General features: G+C 39.9%; 1 protein-coding gene across 4 annotated transcripts in view; it reads right to left on the bottom strand.

The window, feature by feature from the left end:
* The window catches only part of TPP2 (tripeptidyl peptidase 2), an 85,496-nt gene that overhangs the window by 53,855 nt on the left and 16,461 nt on the right, over nucleotides 1-15,180 (bottom strand). For all 4 annotated transcript variants that reach the window (XM_059685066.1, XM_059685067.1, XM_059685064.1 and 1 more), the window contains exons 3-5: nucleotides 13,360-13,455; nucleotides 11,521-11,625; nucleotides 9,633-9,757 (exon numbers count right to left, since the gene is read on the bottom strand). In XM_059685066.1, coding sequence (XP_059541049.1) covers nucleotides 9,633-9,757; nucleotides 11,521-11,625; nucleotides 13,360-13,455 — 326 coding nt within the window. The remainder of the gene's footprint in view (nucleotides 1-9,632; nucleotides 9,758-11,520; nucleotides 11,626-13,359; nucleotides 13,456-15,180) is intronic.

Genomic DNA, 15,180 nt, shown 5'->3' with positions numbered 1-15,180 from the left:
AATCTATTGTCTTATCTTCCAGAAAACTACATAATGTTGCTTCTCAGGTATATTCTTACTACCCTATCTGTTTCAACCACAGCAAACACAGTAACTGCCTGGTTTAAATTTCTCTGTTTCACAGTCATCAGCAAAGATTAGGTAAGGTAGTGTCACAAAATTCCAGGCAAGAAGCCTTACAGCCCACTTAAGAAATTAGAACAAAGCTTAGCCTAGAGCTTTAGAATATTTTTAGGATGATTTTCACATATAGCCTAGGCCTTACTTCCTGCTTCTTCTAGAACTGGCTGCTGGACCCACTGTGTATGCAAGCTCCTTAAAGCAAGTACTAGCATTGAGCCACCATCCCACAGTTATAACAGCCTTAGGCAAACATATTTAACAAAAAGCATTTTCTACATAGTTTATGGTTGTCCTATCTGCTCTTTCCCAGTTTAACTTTTTAATTGTATAGAAGCCATCTATCTATACTAATAAAAGGGTAATATGCTAATTAGACCAGATAGACCAGATGTCTTCCGGATGTCCCTCCAGACAAAGCCGCAGCGGCTACAAGGGCCAAGGAAGGCCGGCGGCCGGCAGTGGCAGTAGCAGTGGGGTCATGGGGGAGGCACCTTCCCATGATCAGCCCGGTCGCCTCCCACAGAGAAAGGCCAGACTTCGGCTTAGGCCCACTCCCCGGGAAGTGGGCCTAAGCTGTTAGTAGGACATCCTGAGGGCTCCCAAACTGTGAGACGAGGCAGGCCAGGCTGAGGGACACTGCCCCATTGCACAAGTTTTTGTGCACCAGGTCTCTAATCTATATATATAAAACCCTAATATGCAAAAAGACAAAACAGTAGAACAACCGAACAACCGGTTGCTATGATGTGTGATGACCACCAGGGGGTACACGTGGAACATGGCAGGTGTCAGCAGCAGGCAGCAGAGCACAGAACAAGGCAGGCGATAGCCATGGTGGGATGGTGGAGCAGGTGAGCATGGGCACCAGACCAATGCAGGGCTCCAGTCACTATCATCGGGGCGAACCTTTGGTGGTTACTAAAAATTCTTTGCTCCCATGTGCCGTGTCCCACCCAGCGCTTGCACCTGCTGCTGGCGCCAGTCCCACTCACACTTGCTGTCATCACCTGGAACCAGCCCCGATCACTCCTCAGGACTTCTCCACCTCCCCCTGCTCCTGAGGGGCAACTAGGGCTGGCAGCCACCTCTCACACCCACTGCTGGCAACAGCCCTGCTCGCACCTGCAGCCAGCGCCAGAGCCACCTCTTGTACCTGCTGCCGGTGCCTGGTGGCAGTCCCGATCGCTTGGTGCCATCAGCAGGTGCCAGACACTCAACGCAGGAGCTGCCATGATGTGCACTGGCCAGCACCACGGATCTGGTGTCGACAAACCAACACTTGGCTTCCCCCAAGAGGGACACAGGCCCCACCACCAACCTGGAGCAATGTCCCACCAAATCGCAGCCAACACTGCCGAGACCCCATGGCCAAAAATGCGGCCCACAGTTCAGCCCAACCGGAAACGCCCGGCTTCCTCTCCCTAGCAACACCTAGCCTCCTTGCAGTTTCTTCAACCCAGGAACCCAACTTGCTTTATAGCCAGGTGCAAACATTTCACACTTTATTATTTTTTTAACTTATTTTTTAAATATATTGTATTGATTTTTTAGAGAAGAAGGGAGAGGAATAGAGAGAAACATTGATCAGCTGCCTCCTGCATACCCGCTACTGGGGATGTGCCCACAACCAAGGTACATGCCCTTGACTGGAATCGAACCCCAGACCCTCTAGTCTGCAGGCTGACGCTCTATCCACTGAGCCAAACCCGTCAGGGCATTTCACACTTTAAATAAATGTCTGTAAAGTGTTTTCCCATGCCTCATCTCATTTGATCCTCACAGAAATCCTGGAGTAGGTAGATAGGAGACTCGGTGGAATCCTATTTTCTTTTCATTAGCGAGAAAACAAAGATTTAGAAAGTTCAGAAACTTGACTCGACTAAAAAGTAAGAAATGGTGGTGTTTGAAAATGACTTCAGGTTTTCTCACTGTGCAGAATACAAACACTGCTGCAGTTAAATATTTTACCCTTTGTTCTCCCTGTGTCATCTACAATAATAATCTGATTCATGTTGATATTTACTGCTGTGTTGCTGACAATTACCTGAAAGAGAAGTTGGGGTGCTTCACTGGGATGGAAAAAGTTTATCTAAATCAGAAAGCAGGTCTAATTAAGCAAGTTTATTCTATATATCTAAAAGGCTAAGTTGACTCACACATGCGCTATACATATAAAGCTCTCGCTGGCACCCATTGCACCCATGTGTTTCGATCTGTCATTGTCGATTGTGAATTTGTTTGACACTTCTATTATAGAGAAAGGGCAAATAGCAATATTAAAATATTATTTCTAATTAATTTCCTTTCAATGTACATGAATTTGTACACTGGGCCACTAGCTTATTATAAACACTAAGGCATGTATATTCTATGAACAAACTACAACAATTTGAAAAGAAGGATCTCTAAAACTGTCAGTTTGTGTTTATGTATAGACTTCAATCAATGTGTAGCCAAAATGATTTACAACATTACAAAAACAACATACAATATAGCAACATATATAAGATTGAACACTTATGAGAAAAATTAGGAAAAGAGAAAACAAGTAGCATATCAAATGGAGGTAGGACTGAGGTTAAAAGGTAAAATGTATTCCATCAAATCCTCCGTATTTGCAAGACAGAGCAGCACTTTTGGTTCCAAAATAGATGGTTAGGATCCCTCCTGGAAGTCACTTCTAAGCCCTCCCTTTCTGTTGTGCAGCCTATAATACACTGTAAATTTCTACCAGCTCCTTGTTGTCCTCTGGATCTTCCCCCTCTAACCTTCACCCCCCCTTTTCTACCCTCTTTGCTTAGCTAACTTCTGCTAATCCTTCAATGAAACCTTTCTTGATGATTCCTAGATGGGTTCAGATGACCCCAATACTTGATTCCACAGGGTCTAGGCTCCATGGAGTAGCTTCTAGAGCAGCCGTGGGCAAACTACGGCCCGCGGGCCGGATCTGGCCCGTTTGAAAGGAATAAAACTAAAAAAAAAAAAAGACCGTACCCTTTTATGTAATGATGTTTACTTTGAATTTATATTAGTTCACACAAACACTCCATCCATGCTTTTGTTCCGGCCCTCCGGTCCAGTTTAAGAACCCATTGTGGCCCTCGAGTCAAAAAGTTTGCCCACCCCTGTTCTAGAGAGTCCACCTACTCAATGAAGCTACTCAAATATTTGCCAAATGATGAAATAACGGATGAATCAACACTTTTAACAACATTCTCACAGCAAGGGCAGTCAAGATGGTAGTGTAGGTAAATGGGGTACTGGCATCCTCCCACAACCACAGCAAAATTACAACTCAACTATAGAACTATCATTCAGAACTGCCTGAAATCTAGCTGAACACAGTCCTACAACTAAGGATATAAAGAAGCCACATGGAGACTGGTTGGAGGGGAGGAGAGGAGAACGAGCTGGTCCCACACCCATGTATGGTGGATAAAAATCAGGAGGGCTACCTCAGCTACAGAGAACACCCTGAGGAGTGGGGGTGGGGAGGTGAGAGGTGTCCCAGCCCTCCACCAGCCCCCCAGCCAGAGTTCCAGTGCCAGGAAGAGAACTCCCCATAATTTCTGGCCATAAAGCTCAGCAGGGATTGTTGCTAAGTGAAATGGAGGGAGGCTAGAGTCCTAGGTGTTCCTTTAAAGAGCCAGCACACAAACGTACTCAGACTCACTCATTCTGAGCTTCAGCGCTGGAGAAGCAACTCAAAAGGCACCAAGGACATATGGGAAGGAACTAAATTGTCTGGCATCAGGGCAAGAGCAGGGGTGATGGTTTTCTCACAGGCAAAAGTGCTGGCAAAGGCCATTGTTCCTTTGATGAGCCCCCTGAAGCCCCTCCCCCTCCTGAACTGGCAGGTAGGCACCATGTCTGAGTCTCCATCAACATAGCTAACACCATTCACCCCACCCTGGTTATTCCCTGAGACTCCATTCCACCCAAATAGCAGGCCCACCCAGCTGTTTCCAATGCATTTTCCATAAGAATGACCTGTCTTGGATCATGCTTCAGATTTTCCTAAAATCTTTCAAACAAGCAGAATCTCATGGGTGTGCCACATGCTGCTCAATAAATGGCCCCAGGCCTGGCACTAGTGGCAGCTGGCTTTGGTTCACAACGTGGCCTGCACCTCCAAGCCCAGCACAAATAGCAGCCACCTGCAGATTGTTTTATAGCTCATGCCATGTGGCTGACTTGGCCTGCACCTCCCAGGAGGCCCCAGAGCCAGTGCACCGGGTGGATAGCTTCAGGCCATACAGAAGCAGCATCCAACCACCTCCACAAGCACACACTCAAGGGCCAGACTCAGTGGACATCAGAGCCCTGCTGAAGTTAAGTCCTACTCTGTGGGGTGGGCCCCATACACAGTTGATCCACCATGCTGGTTGCAACCAGTTCTTGCAGCTGATTGGCTTGAGAATAAACCCCTCCCAATGAGGTGCCCACAGCAATTAAGGTTCAACTATAAAAGGTGTACACAGCCCAAACAGGGGATTGGAGGTGGGAGTGCACCTGGAGTGCCCAGATCAGATGAACGGGGAGGCTGTGGCACTGAACCCTACAGGACATTACATTAGGCAACCCTACCAAGCCCGGGAGATACAGCAGCTCTATCTAATACATAGAAACAAAAACAGAGAGACTGCCAAAATGAGGAGACAAAGAAACATGTCCCAAATGAAAAAGACCTATATATATATAAGTGACCAACCAACTGTCCGACTGGCCAGTACATATGACACGCACTGACCACCAGGGGGCAGACGCTCAATGCAGGAGGTGCCAAACTCCCGTGACTTGGCAGCAGCGGTTCTTGGGTGACGCACCCCAGAACCAGAGAGGAGGGAGCCCAATTCCTCACAGGGCTGTGCAATTCCACCTCCGGCCGTGGGATACATTGTTGCTGGGGCACTGTCGGCTCCAAATCTGGTTTAGTGCCAAGCTGCGGTGACTTGGCAGCAGCGGCTCTTGAGTGACACACCCCGGAACCAGAGAGAAGGGAGTCCGATTCCTCACGGGTCCATGTTATTCCATCTTCGGCCGTGGGTTATCTTGTTGGGGCACTGTTTGCTAATATTTCTTCTAATTAATTTCCTTTCAATGTACACGAATCTGTGCACCAGACCAATAGTGGAATAAAACTCCAGAAAAAGAGCTAACCAGATGGAGACAAGCAATCTATTAGATGCAGAGTTCAAAACACTAATTATAAGGATGCTCAATGAACTCCAGCAAAGAGTAGCTGAACTTAGTGAGAGCGTCAACAGCTTAAAATAAGGACAAAGAAACCATAAAAAAGAAAGTCAGAAATGAATGATACATTAACTGAAACAAAGAATTTACAGGGAATCAACAGTAGAGTAGATGAAGCTGAGAATCAAATCAGTGATTTGGATAAGAAAGTAAAAAAATACCCAGGCACAACAGCAAAAGAAAAATGTATTAAACAAATGTAGGATATTGTAAGGAGCCTCTAGTCTAGGTTGACTTCAAGTGTACCAACATTTGAATCATGGGGGTGCCAGAAGAAAAAGAAAGAGAGATAATGCAAGAAACTGAAAACCTATTTGAAAAATAATGACAGAAAACTTCCCTAACATGGTAAAGGAAAAGGCATACAAATCCAGGAAGTGCAGAGAGTCCCAATAAGATGAACCCAAAGTGACCCACATCAAGACACATCATAATTAAAATGCCAAAGATAAAGACAAAGAGAGAATACAAAAAGCAGCAAGAGAAAAGTAATTAGTTACCTACAAGGGAGCACCCATAAGACTGTAAGCTGATTTCTCAATAGAAATTTTGTAGACCAGAAGGGATTGGCAAGAAATATTCAGTGACAAAAAGCCAGGATCTACAACCAAGATTACTCTACCCAGCAAAGCTATCTTTTAGAATGGAAGGACAGATAAAAGATTCCCAGATAAGAAAAAAAGCTAAGGAGTTCATCACCACCAAACCAGTAATACGTGAAATGTTAAAGGGTCTTCTTTAAGAAGAAAAAGAAAAGATAAAAATTGAATCTAAAAAAACAAAATAAACAGAACAGAAACAGACTCACAGATACAGAGAACATTTTGATGGTTGTTAATGGGGATGGGTGAAAAAGGTGAAGGGGTTGGGAAGTACAAATTGGTAGTTAGAGAATATTCACAGGGATGTAAAATACAGCACAGGAAATGCAGTCAACAATATTCTAATAATATGTGTGGTGTCAGATGGGTACAAGATTTATCAGGATGATCACTTAGTAAGTTATATAATGCCCAATTTTGATTCAGTTGTACACCTGAAACTAATATAATATTACAACTGTAATTGGAAAATAAAAAATGATTTTAAAAATTATCACAGCAAATACAGTGATGCATTTCACAGATCAGTTTCTTATAACCACCATCAATATAAAGTGACTCAACAATTCAAACATGCTATCAAAATAAACATAAATATTAGTAACTTCAATAATAACTCCATGAATGTGGTGCAAGGTTATAGCTTTCTGAAGATCTGGTTGGCTTAATTCAAGGAACAGTTGTCAGAATACAGAGAAAGGGAATATGAAAATGAGGTTCATGGAAAAAATTAGGGATTTAGGGTTTATAAATTCCTAAACATTTCAAATACATTTATTTAATTTTCTATGGCAAAAATCCACAGCTTTCATCAAATCTAAAAAAAAATCCCAAAACAAAACAAAAAACCTGAGATAGCAAAATAAAAAACTATTGAAAAGAAACAAATCAATGGTCTTTCCTTTATGTAATCCTCTATAAATACATACTATTTCTCTCAACCAGTTTTTTGCTCCATAAGGATATAGTGAGTTTGACACCATACCTCCTGAGCAGGGGTCCTCAAACTACGGCCCATGGGCCACATGCAAATACAAATATTGTATTTGTTCCTGTTTTGTTTTTTTACTTCAAAATAAGATATGTGCAGTGTGCATAGGAATTTGTTCATAGTTTTTTTTTTAAAACTATAGTCCGGCCCTCCAACGGTCTGAGGGACAGTGAACTGGCCCCCTGTTTAAAAAGTTTGAGGACCCCTGCTTAAGAGTACAGTTATATTAGGTTATCTACTAAGTGCAGAGATGTGGGTTTAACAATTACTGGAAATGTGGCAGGGGGAGGATAGACTTGGCATTCTTTGTGAAACAAAAACAAAACAAACACATGATACTTAAGGTCACTTTACTCTCCCTCAGAAATGGCTGTGCCTAAGTTGGCCTTAGGTGATGTGGAGTTTTTAAGATTCTCCGGAAAAAAATTCTGGATCTAACTCTGAAATGAGGTGGGGAGATTAAAGCCCTAAGTGATATATTATGATGCTTTAAAAAAAGGTATTCCCAGTAGTACTTGTAGCATAATTCTGCTACATTTCTCACTCATAATATTTTCTAAAATGTTACTCTAGTGATTTCAGATTGCATTTCATTTAATGTTTGATTAAACATCATTTCCAACAGAAAAATTCTAAAGGTGTCTTAGAATACTGTTGACAACCTGTTATAATTTATCACTTACTCTGTCAACTGCCTTAACGACCAAGTAAACCTTCTGGAAACATACACTGGCACCCTGGACCTCGTGATTCTAAATTCCCTTCCCTGAGAACAAAGTAGCCTGCAGTTCTCAGTCATGCAAAATACTGTAATTGAAACCATCTATTGCCCCACTATGCAATCCCTACTAATTTTATAGTATTTCTTTCAGTCCTTTTGTAGTACATTTTCCCCACATATACTCAGTTTTGTATCTAGTATTTTCCTCACATTTAACCTTGACTCCTCTCCCACAATAAAATTCACCTAAGCCTTATCACTAGGAATGACTGTCTCATGTTACACTATGTAGACGATATACCAAATTTTGCTAAACCATACCTTTGAACACTTTTATGTTACAATCACTATGATCAAAGCTTTCTGCATAGCTTTGTAGGAAAAAAAAAATGTTCACAAATGTTTGTACACTTACATGAATTCACACACCCATACAACTCAACTGAATACATGCAAAAACTACGTTAATATTTAATATCATATGAATGAAAAATGCAAATGGAGCAGGAATTTCTCATTCAATTAAAAATTTATACCCATTGTCAGAGATGAGACAGTACTTACTGATATCCATAGGAGGAAATACCTCCTTTAAGAAGGGTACATTGTAAAGTAAACAATCTGATCAAAGTAATCAAGTCATCATATCTTGTCCTGTATCTTGGGAAATGATTCTCTGCATATGAACAGGGACTCAAACTACAAAACTATATTTGATTTCAAGTTTTAGGGGTTTAAAAAAATTAAAATATAATTCTATCCAAAGCAAAAGAAACAAAAAAAGGAGTTATAAGGAAAGCCTCTGGTTTACTGCTGGTACCCTAAAACACATATATGCCTATATATCTGTATTAAGAACACATTCCTATTTCCATGCAGATAGTTTTCAAGAAGTCATACTACCAACTCCAAGAAATGTATCTGTAGTGTACAATTCTACTAAGAAAAAAACTGAAAATGTGTAGGATAGGTAACTCAGTATAAATCATCAATATTACTATTATTAGTAACAGCAGCAAAAGCTTACATTTATTGAGTGCATACTGTGTCTAGAAACAAAATTAATTTTTACAAAATCCCCTAGGAAAGTAGTATTATTATCTCAATCAACAGATGAGAAAACAGGATTAGAGATATTCAAGGTCAAACAGCTAGGATTCCATCTTAGAAATCTGCATCATACCACCTGTATTATAATGCCTCACTTCAACTTAGCTACCTTGTCTCAATTTAGATATCTTCATTCAACTTTCCTTGCTTGCCCAAAGTAGACGCTTTGCAATATTCTCTTGAAGTTACTCTCCAAATTGCCCAACTTCAATCAGGAACACTTTTATATATATCAATTATTAAACTGATAAATTCTGGTTACTGATAACTATCTGGTTAGTGAAATAAACTTTAAACGAAAAAGAGTCAGGTTTAGTGTTTAAAGTACTAAGAAGTTCAAAAGGCTTATCCAAAACTACCCAAAAGCCAATTTGGCTTTCAAATAGTTTTGCTTAGTGATATTAATGTAATAATAAACCAAATCTCTGGCAGTTTTGAGGGTTTAATGTCCTTCAGGGTAGACAAAAAATATTTTGACATGAAGAGCTATCTATTGTATACTAATATATAAATGCCTAAGCGCCTGGAGCAACCCAAGCGATGAGAATGACTGGTCGCTATGACGCACACTGACCACCAGACGCTCAACGCAGGAACTATCCCCTAGTGGTCAGTGTGCTCCCATAGTGGGAGCGCTGCTCAGCTGACCGACGGGCGCCAGATGCAGGGTTCATGCAGGCACAGCGTGGCTGGGATGAGCTGGAGTGGCAGGCAAGAGCGACAGGCAACACTGCACTGCTGGTTTTGGCCCAATCCCCACAGGCCATGCCAAGGGACCCCACCAGTGCATGAATCAGTGCACCGGGCCTCTAGTAAAATACATGAAGTTTACCTCCAGACTTCACCATCGTGCCATACCAAGCAGTCATATACAGGGCCAGGATCACTATATTTTTTCTCAAAAGAATTTAGCAATTCCACTTGACTTTGAAGCTCCTCTTTGATTAGTTTATTTACCTAATTAATGGGAAAATACATTAATATTAGTATATTTTGTACTCTTGAAAAGTTGTATTAACATATAACCAAAGACAGTATGACCTAACAGTAGTTATTTTGCCCTGGAAAATTTTAAGAAATTTTTCTTTTTATATCTATGCAACTTATCATTCAATTTAATGATGCAGGCATCAATAAATATATCAAACATTTAAAAAATAATACTTCCTTTACTCAATCTTTCATTCATTCACTCACTCCACCCACTTTGAGAAGGACACTATGTTTTATGTTGGTGATAACATTTGGCCAAAACATGTTTTCATTACATATCCTTTATCTACATTACTCATTTTCAAAAGTAATTATAAAATTGCTATAAATAGGTTATCAACTTTTACATTTTTATACTGGGACTGTTTCCATTTAAAATCTGTTTCTTAAGAACCCAATAATAGGAACCATAAACTATCTTCTCTCTTTTAGATTATACTACGTTAAGTATATACTATATACATTATCATGTACATATAAGCTATTTAACCATTTTGATCTACAATAATGAGAATTTCATATGCTTCAACCTAAGTATGTTTTAACTACATACTACATTAGACTGCTGTACATTCACCTGAATGGTTCTAGTGAATAAAAATTTAATTTTTATAAATTCCAAAATTTTAAGATATCTACGCCCCTATGTTCATTGCAGCATTATTTACAACAGCCAAGATATGAAAGCAAATTAGGCATCCATCAATCGGTAACTGGATAAAAAAAGATGTGGTAGATATATACAATGAACTATTACTCAGCAATAAAAAAGAATGAAATCCTGCCATTTGTGATAGCATGAATGGGAAGGTATTATGCTCAGTGAACTAAGTCAGACAGAGAAAGACAAATACCAAAGGTTTCACTTATATATAGAATCTAAACACACACACACAAAGAATATTCAAAATAGTATTTTTCATAATAGCCCAAAACTGAAAAGAAAATAACAATATGTAGAATGGCTATATACATTTGTGCTGTATCCAACAAATATCAAGGGAAGTGAACAAACTATTTCAACACCCCAAATATGGATGAATCTCACAAATATACTGCATGAGATCAGCTACACATGAAAGAATGCACACTGCATGATTCCAGTTTACAAACTTCAAAATAGGCAAAATCATTCAATAGTTTTAGAAGTTAAGCCCTGGCCGGTTTGGCTCAGTGTCGGCCTGCGAACTGAGGGGTCCCGGGTTCGATTCCAGTCAAGGGCAGATGCCTGGGTTGTGGGCTCGATCCCCAGTGGGGGACTTGCAGGAGGCAGCCGATCCACCATGATTCTCTCTCATCACGGATGTTTCTCTCTCTCTCTCTCTCTCTCTCTCTCTCTCTCTCTCTCTCTCTTCCCTCCTCTCTGAAATCAACAAAAATATATTAAAAAAAAAAAAAGAAGTTAGGATGGTGGTTGCCTTTAAGAAGGGACAAGAAAGCAATAACTAGGAAGACGCATGAGATGCTGCTGCTAACATGCGATGTTCATTTTGTGATAATTCACGACTACACACTTAGATTTAAGCACTTTACATGTTCTTATATGCTCAATAAGTTTTTAAAAATTAGTACATATGTGAACTGATTTCAGATAAACACTAAAGAAAAAATGAGTAAAACTAAACAACTTAAAACTTGTGGGAAAAAACAGTCTATTAATAATTCTCTAAGAACTCTATGGTACAGGGTCATATAGTAATGTTTAAATAAAAATGATGAGCACCAACTTGAGAAGGGCAATTGTTGGCAACATCAAATTCTTCTTGTTTTCTACAAGCTTCTGCCAGGGCCATTCTGTGAACAGGGTCCCAGATTTTTTCCTTCCGTTCTTTCTGTAAATACAGAAAAATTACCTCCCAATGAGGTTGACAGATATTCAGGTAAACCTAGGCATTCATTCATATGTGGACCTAGTTATCAGCTGTGATGCTACATGATTCTCATAAGGAGGATAAAAAAATCATTTATAATCAAGTTGATAAAGCAATGAATGGATTATTAAAAAATAATTTCATTCACTAATCCAGGTTTTAAGAGAAGCTTATCAAGACACACCTAAATGTATTTTTATGCATTGTATGCCACAATTTAAATCCTTCAAAGAGTAAATAACACAATGTCAGGTAACTGAATTCCCAGTCAACGAAAGTAAAAAAACAAACAAACCTGTATTTTGGGACCTTACAGAACTGAGAAATGTCTCAAGATAACTAGAAGCATAGGATTCAGATTGCAGCTGAATTTCATGGACATGCAGGCTTCCTTAATTTCCCCCCTCTCTGGCATATTAATTTCTGATCCTCTTTGACTTGATAGGTTTATTTTTTACTGAAATTGGTCTTACCTTAATTTCCATTGTCTTTAACCCATGGTGCCTACCAAAGGAAAAGTCCTTTCCAGTAAAATAAGCAACTTGACTGAGCTAAGGAGTGCAGGGTTCAGCTTTAACTTTATCACTCTATTTTTGTATGTTAATTTATACCTAATCAACACAGTTGATTAAATTTAATACAGTGCATAAAAACATTGTGCTGCATATGTGTACTTCAGCCTGAAATTTTAAAATAAAATAGTACCAAATAAAAGTTAGGTGCATTATTTTTGTAATAATGACTGGAATCTAACAAGTATTGATTATTATAAATGTAATATATCTTCTTATGGTCCATAGACCCCTGGAGAAGCAGATAATGATATTATGATTAGATAAAAGGACCCAGAGGTCTTACCCTTCAGACTCATTTTCAAGGTTTACATCTCATTTTACAGTTGAAGCCCTGAACCCTGTCTACATCAGCAACTAGTATCATAGCCATCTTCTACAGTGGCACTGTCAAATACAGGAGCCACTAGCCACATAGTGTTTTTTAAACTGAAATTCTAAAATATTACATCAATTAAAATTTCAATTCCTTAGTCATACTAGTCACATTTCAAGTTCACAATAGCTACCTGTGGCTAGTGACTACCATAATGGACAGATATTGAACATTTTGAACATTTCCATCATCACTGAAAGGTCTACTGAATAGTGCTGCTTTAAAGCAGGCTCCTTATCCCTCTAGTCACAGCTCTACTTCTCTAATGACACATTTGTGCTTCCTATACTGCAGCTGCTTTAGGTTTGAGTAACACTTTCCTTAATACTGAATGATAACTAACTGGAATCAAGGCTAATCTATGGAAAAATAGGACAAATGGTCATAAAAGCTAAAAAGTATGGATTTTAAATCAACTGTCTTTAATCGTTTTGAGGTTAAAAAAAAAAGTCTTTCAAAAATCCAATGAAAGCTATATGCCATTTCCCAGAAAAACACAAATGCACAAACATTTAATATAATTTCAGTGTATCCAGTTTCCCTAAGCTTATGCATGTGTTCAATATTAAGAACAGTGACTTTAATAGGTAAAATTCCATTGAACAGAATCTTTCTTTAAGAAGTCATTGTTTGAAAGTCTCCCATCATCCAAAATAATTAAAAGTTAGTGAGAATTAATAATTTTTTTCTTCAGTAGGAATAAAATTTGAGAAAGAAGATATAAAGTGATACTAGATTGAACATCACCTGTATCCTTTCCTTGAGAGCCTTTGGATAGAAATCGTAGCCATTTTTTATGCCAATATGATATCTGCCTGAGGGATTTGTCCAGCTTGCAGGAATCTATAGAAAAAAAAAAGTAAATTATTGATGCACTAAATGCTTCCCAATTCCAACAACTTACTGGAGAAAAATGTATTTCACTTCTATCCTAATGGCTCATCTTGGATGATTAGGCTCACATACTAGAGCACTATTTTTAATATTCTAAAGTGCCACTTCAGTCTCTCTCTGGCTCCTTTTATCTCAGCCATAAATAAGATGGTTCAACTAGAATAGCCTTCATTTACACAATGCTTCATAGATAATAAAGTGCTTTCAACATGTGCAACCTTATTAAACCACTAAAATCTTTAGTTCTTAAGTATCAATGACACCTCACCTCTCCCTTCATCATTCTATTGCCCACCAAATAGCTGGGAGGGGAAGCAATTTACAGAACCTCTTAATCTTCGATTTCTCATTAATAACAAGAGCTTCATTGGGCTCTAAGATATAACAGAGATAATGTCTAGAAACTAAGTAAGAGCTCTTTGCGTTAGTAAGAAAAAAGTTCTATCAGGTCATTTTTAATTATATATAACACTAGAGGCCTGGTGCATGAAAATTCGTGCACTGGAGGGCAGTTCCCTCAGCCTGGCCTGCCCCTTGGGATCCCTCGGGGATGTCCTAAGCCACAGTCTGGCCTCACTCCGCTAGAAATGACCAGGAAGATCAGGAGAAGGTGCTGCCCCCATCATTCCACTGCTGCTGCCAAAGCCGGCTGCCGTCACGGGGGCTACTGACCCTTGGCCCTGGCTTCTTAGGGCCGGCCCCGCCTCCTGCCCACTTGTGTGTGTGGGGGGAGCAACTGTGGCCAGGCTGGCTGGGGGAGGGGCTGTGTGTGGGAGGTTGAGGCACCTTGGTCGCACCCCGTCCAGCCTCTGCGGAGACTCCAGGACCGCAGGCCGCCCCGTCTCTGCAGATGGAGGGGCCATGTGGCAGCGGGTGGAACCAGCCCGCCTCTCCCAGTGCTGCATCTGTAGATGGAGGGGCCACCCGGCGTGTGTGGGACTGGCCTGGGCCCTCGACACTGTTGCCTCTCTTGCGCCACTGGGCCTTGGCCCTCGCAGCTGCTGCGGCTTTGTCCGGAGGATGTCCGGTCTAATTAGCATATTACCCTTTTATTAGTATAGATTTTATGATAGTCTTTTCAATTATCTCAAAGTATTTAAAAATAACATTAAAGCTTTTAACTAACAGAATGATGTAAGCAGTATGGCCAGTTTTACAAATGGAGAAAGCAAAGAAGCAAAAAGAAATTAAACTGCTTGCCCAAACAGAAAAGTAGGAAAGAAACTGGAATGTGGTTCTATTATGAAAACCAAAATATTCAGCATAAAATTCAGAGTATGCAATTTACAGTCATATAAACCTGGCTATGAATCCAACCTCTTAACTAGGTGGGAACCACAGGCTTCTAGCTCCTCATGTTTAAAGGAAGAAAATAATCCCTACCTTATGATTCTCATGAATAACAAAATGCACTGAACATCAACCAAGTTGAAATGTCAATAAGGAAAATGCGGAGGATTCAGACTCTTTGTAATCATAGGACCTATAATCACTAAAAACAGCTTTTAAATGTGTATAAATTATGAGGTCAAATTCTCAACCACTCAGAGTTGGTTCACTCATCAATTCTCATTTATGCAATATCCTTAGCCAACTCATCCCCACATCTCTCATCAAATTGTTCCCCAGATAAGAAATTGGGGGATGAAATTTTCTCACAACTAAATAAGAAAA

The sequence above is a fragment of the Myotis daubentonii genome, chromosome 2 (genome assembly GCF_963259705.1).
Source record: "Myotis daubentonii chromosome 2, mMyoDau2.1, whole genome shotgun sequence".
In the NCBI taxonomy this organism is placed as follows: Eukaryota; Metazoa; Chordata; class Mammalia; order Chiroptera; family Vespertilionidae; genus Myotis; species Myotis daubentonii.
The sequence above is the reverse complement of the archived record's forward strand: the minus strand, read 5'-3'. Positions and strand labels throughout refer to the sequence as shown.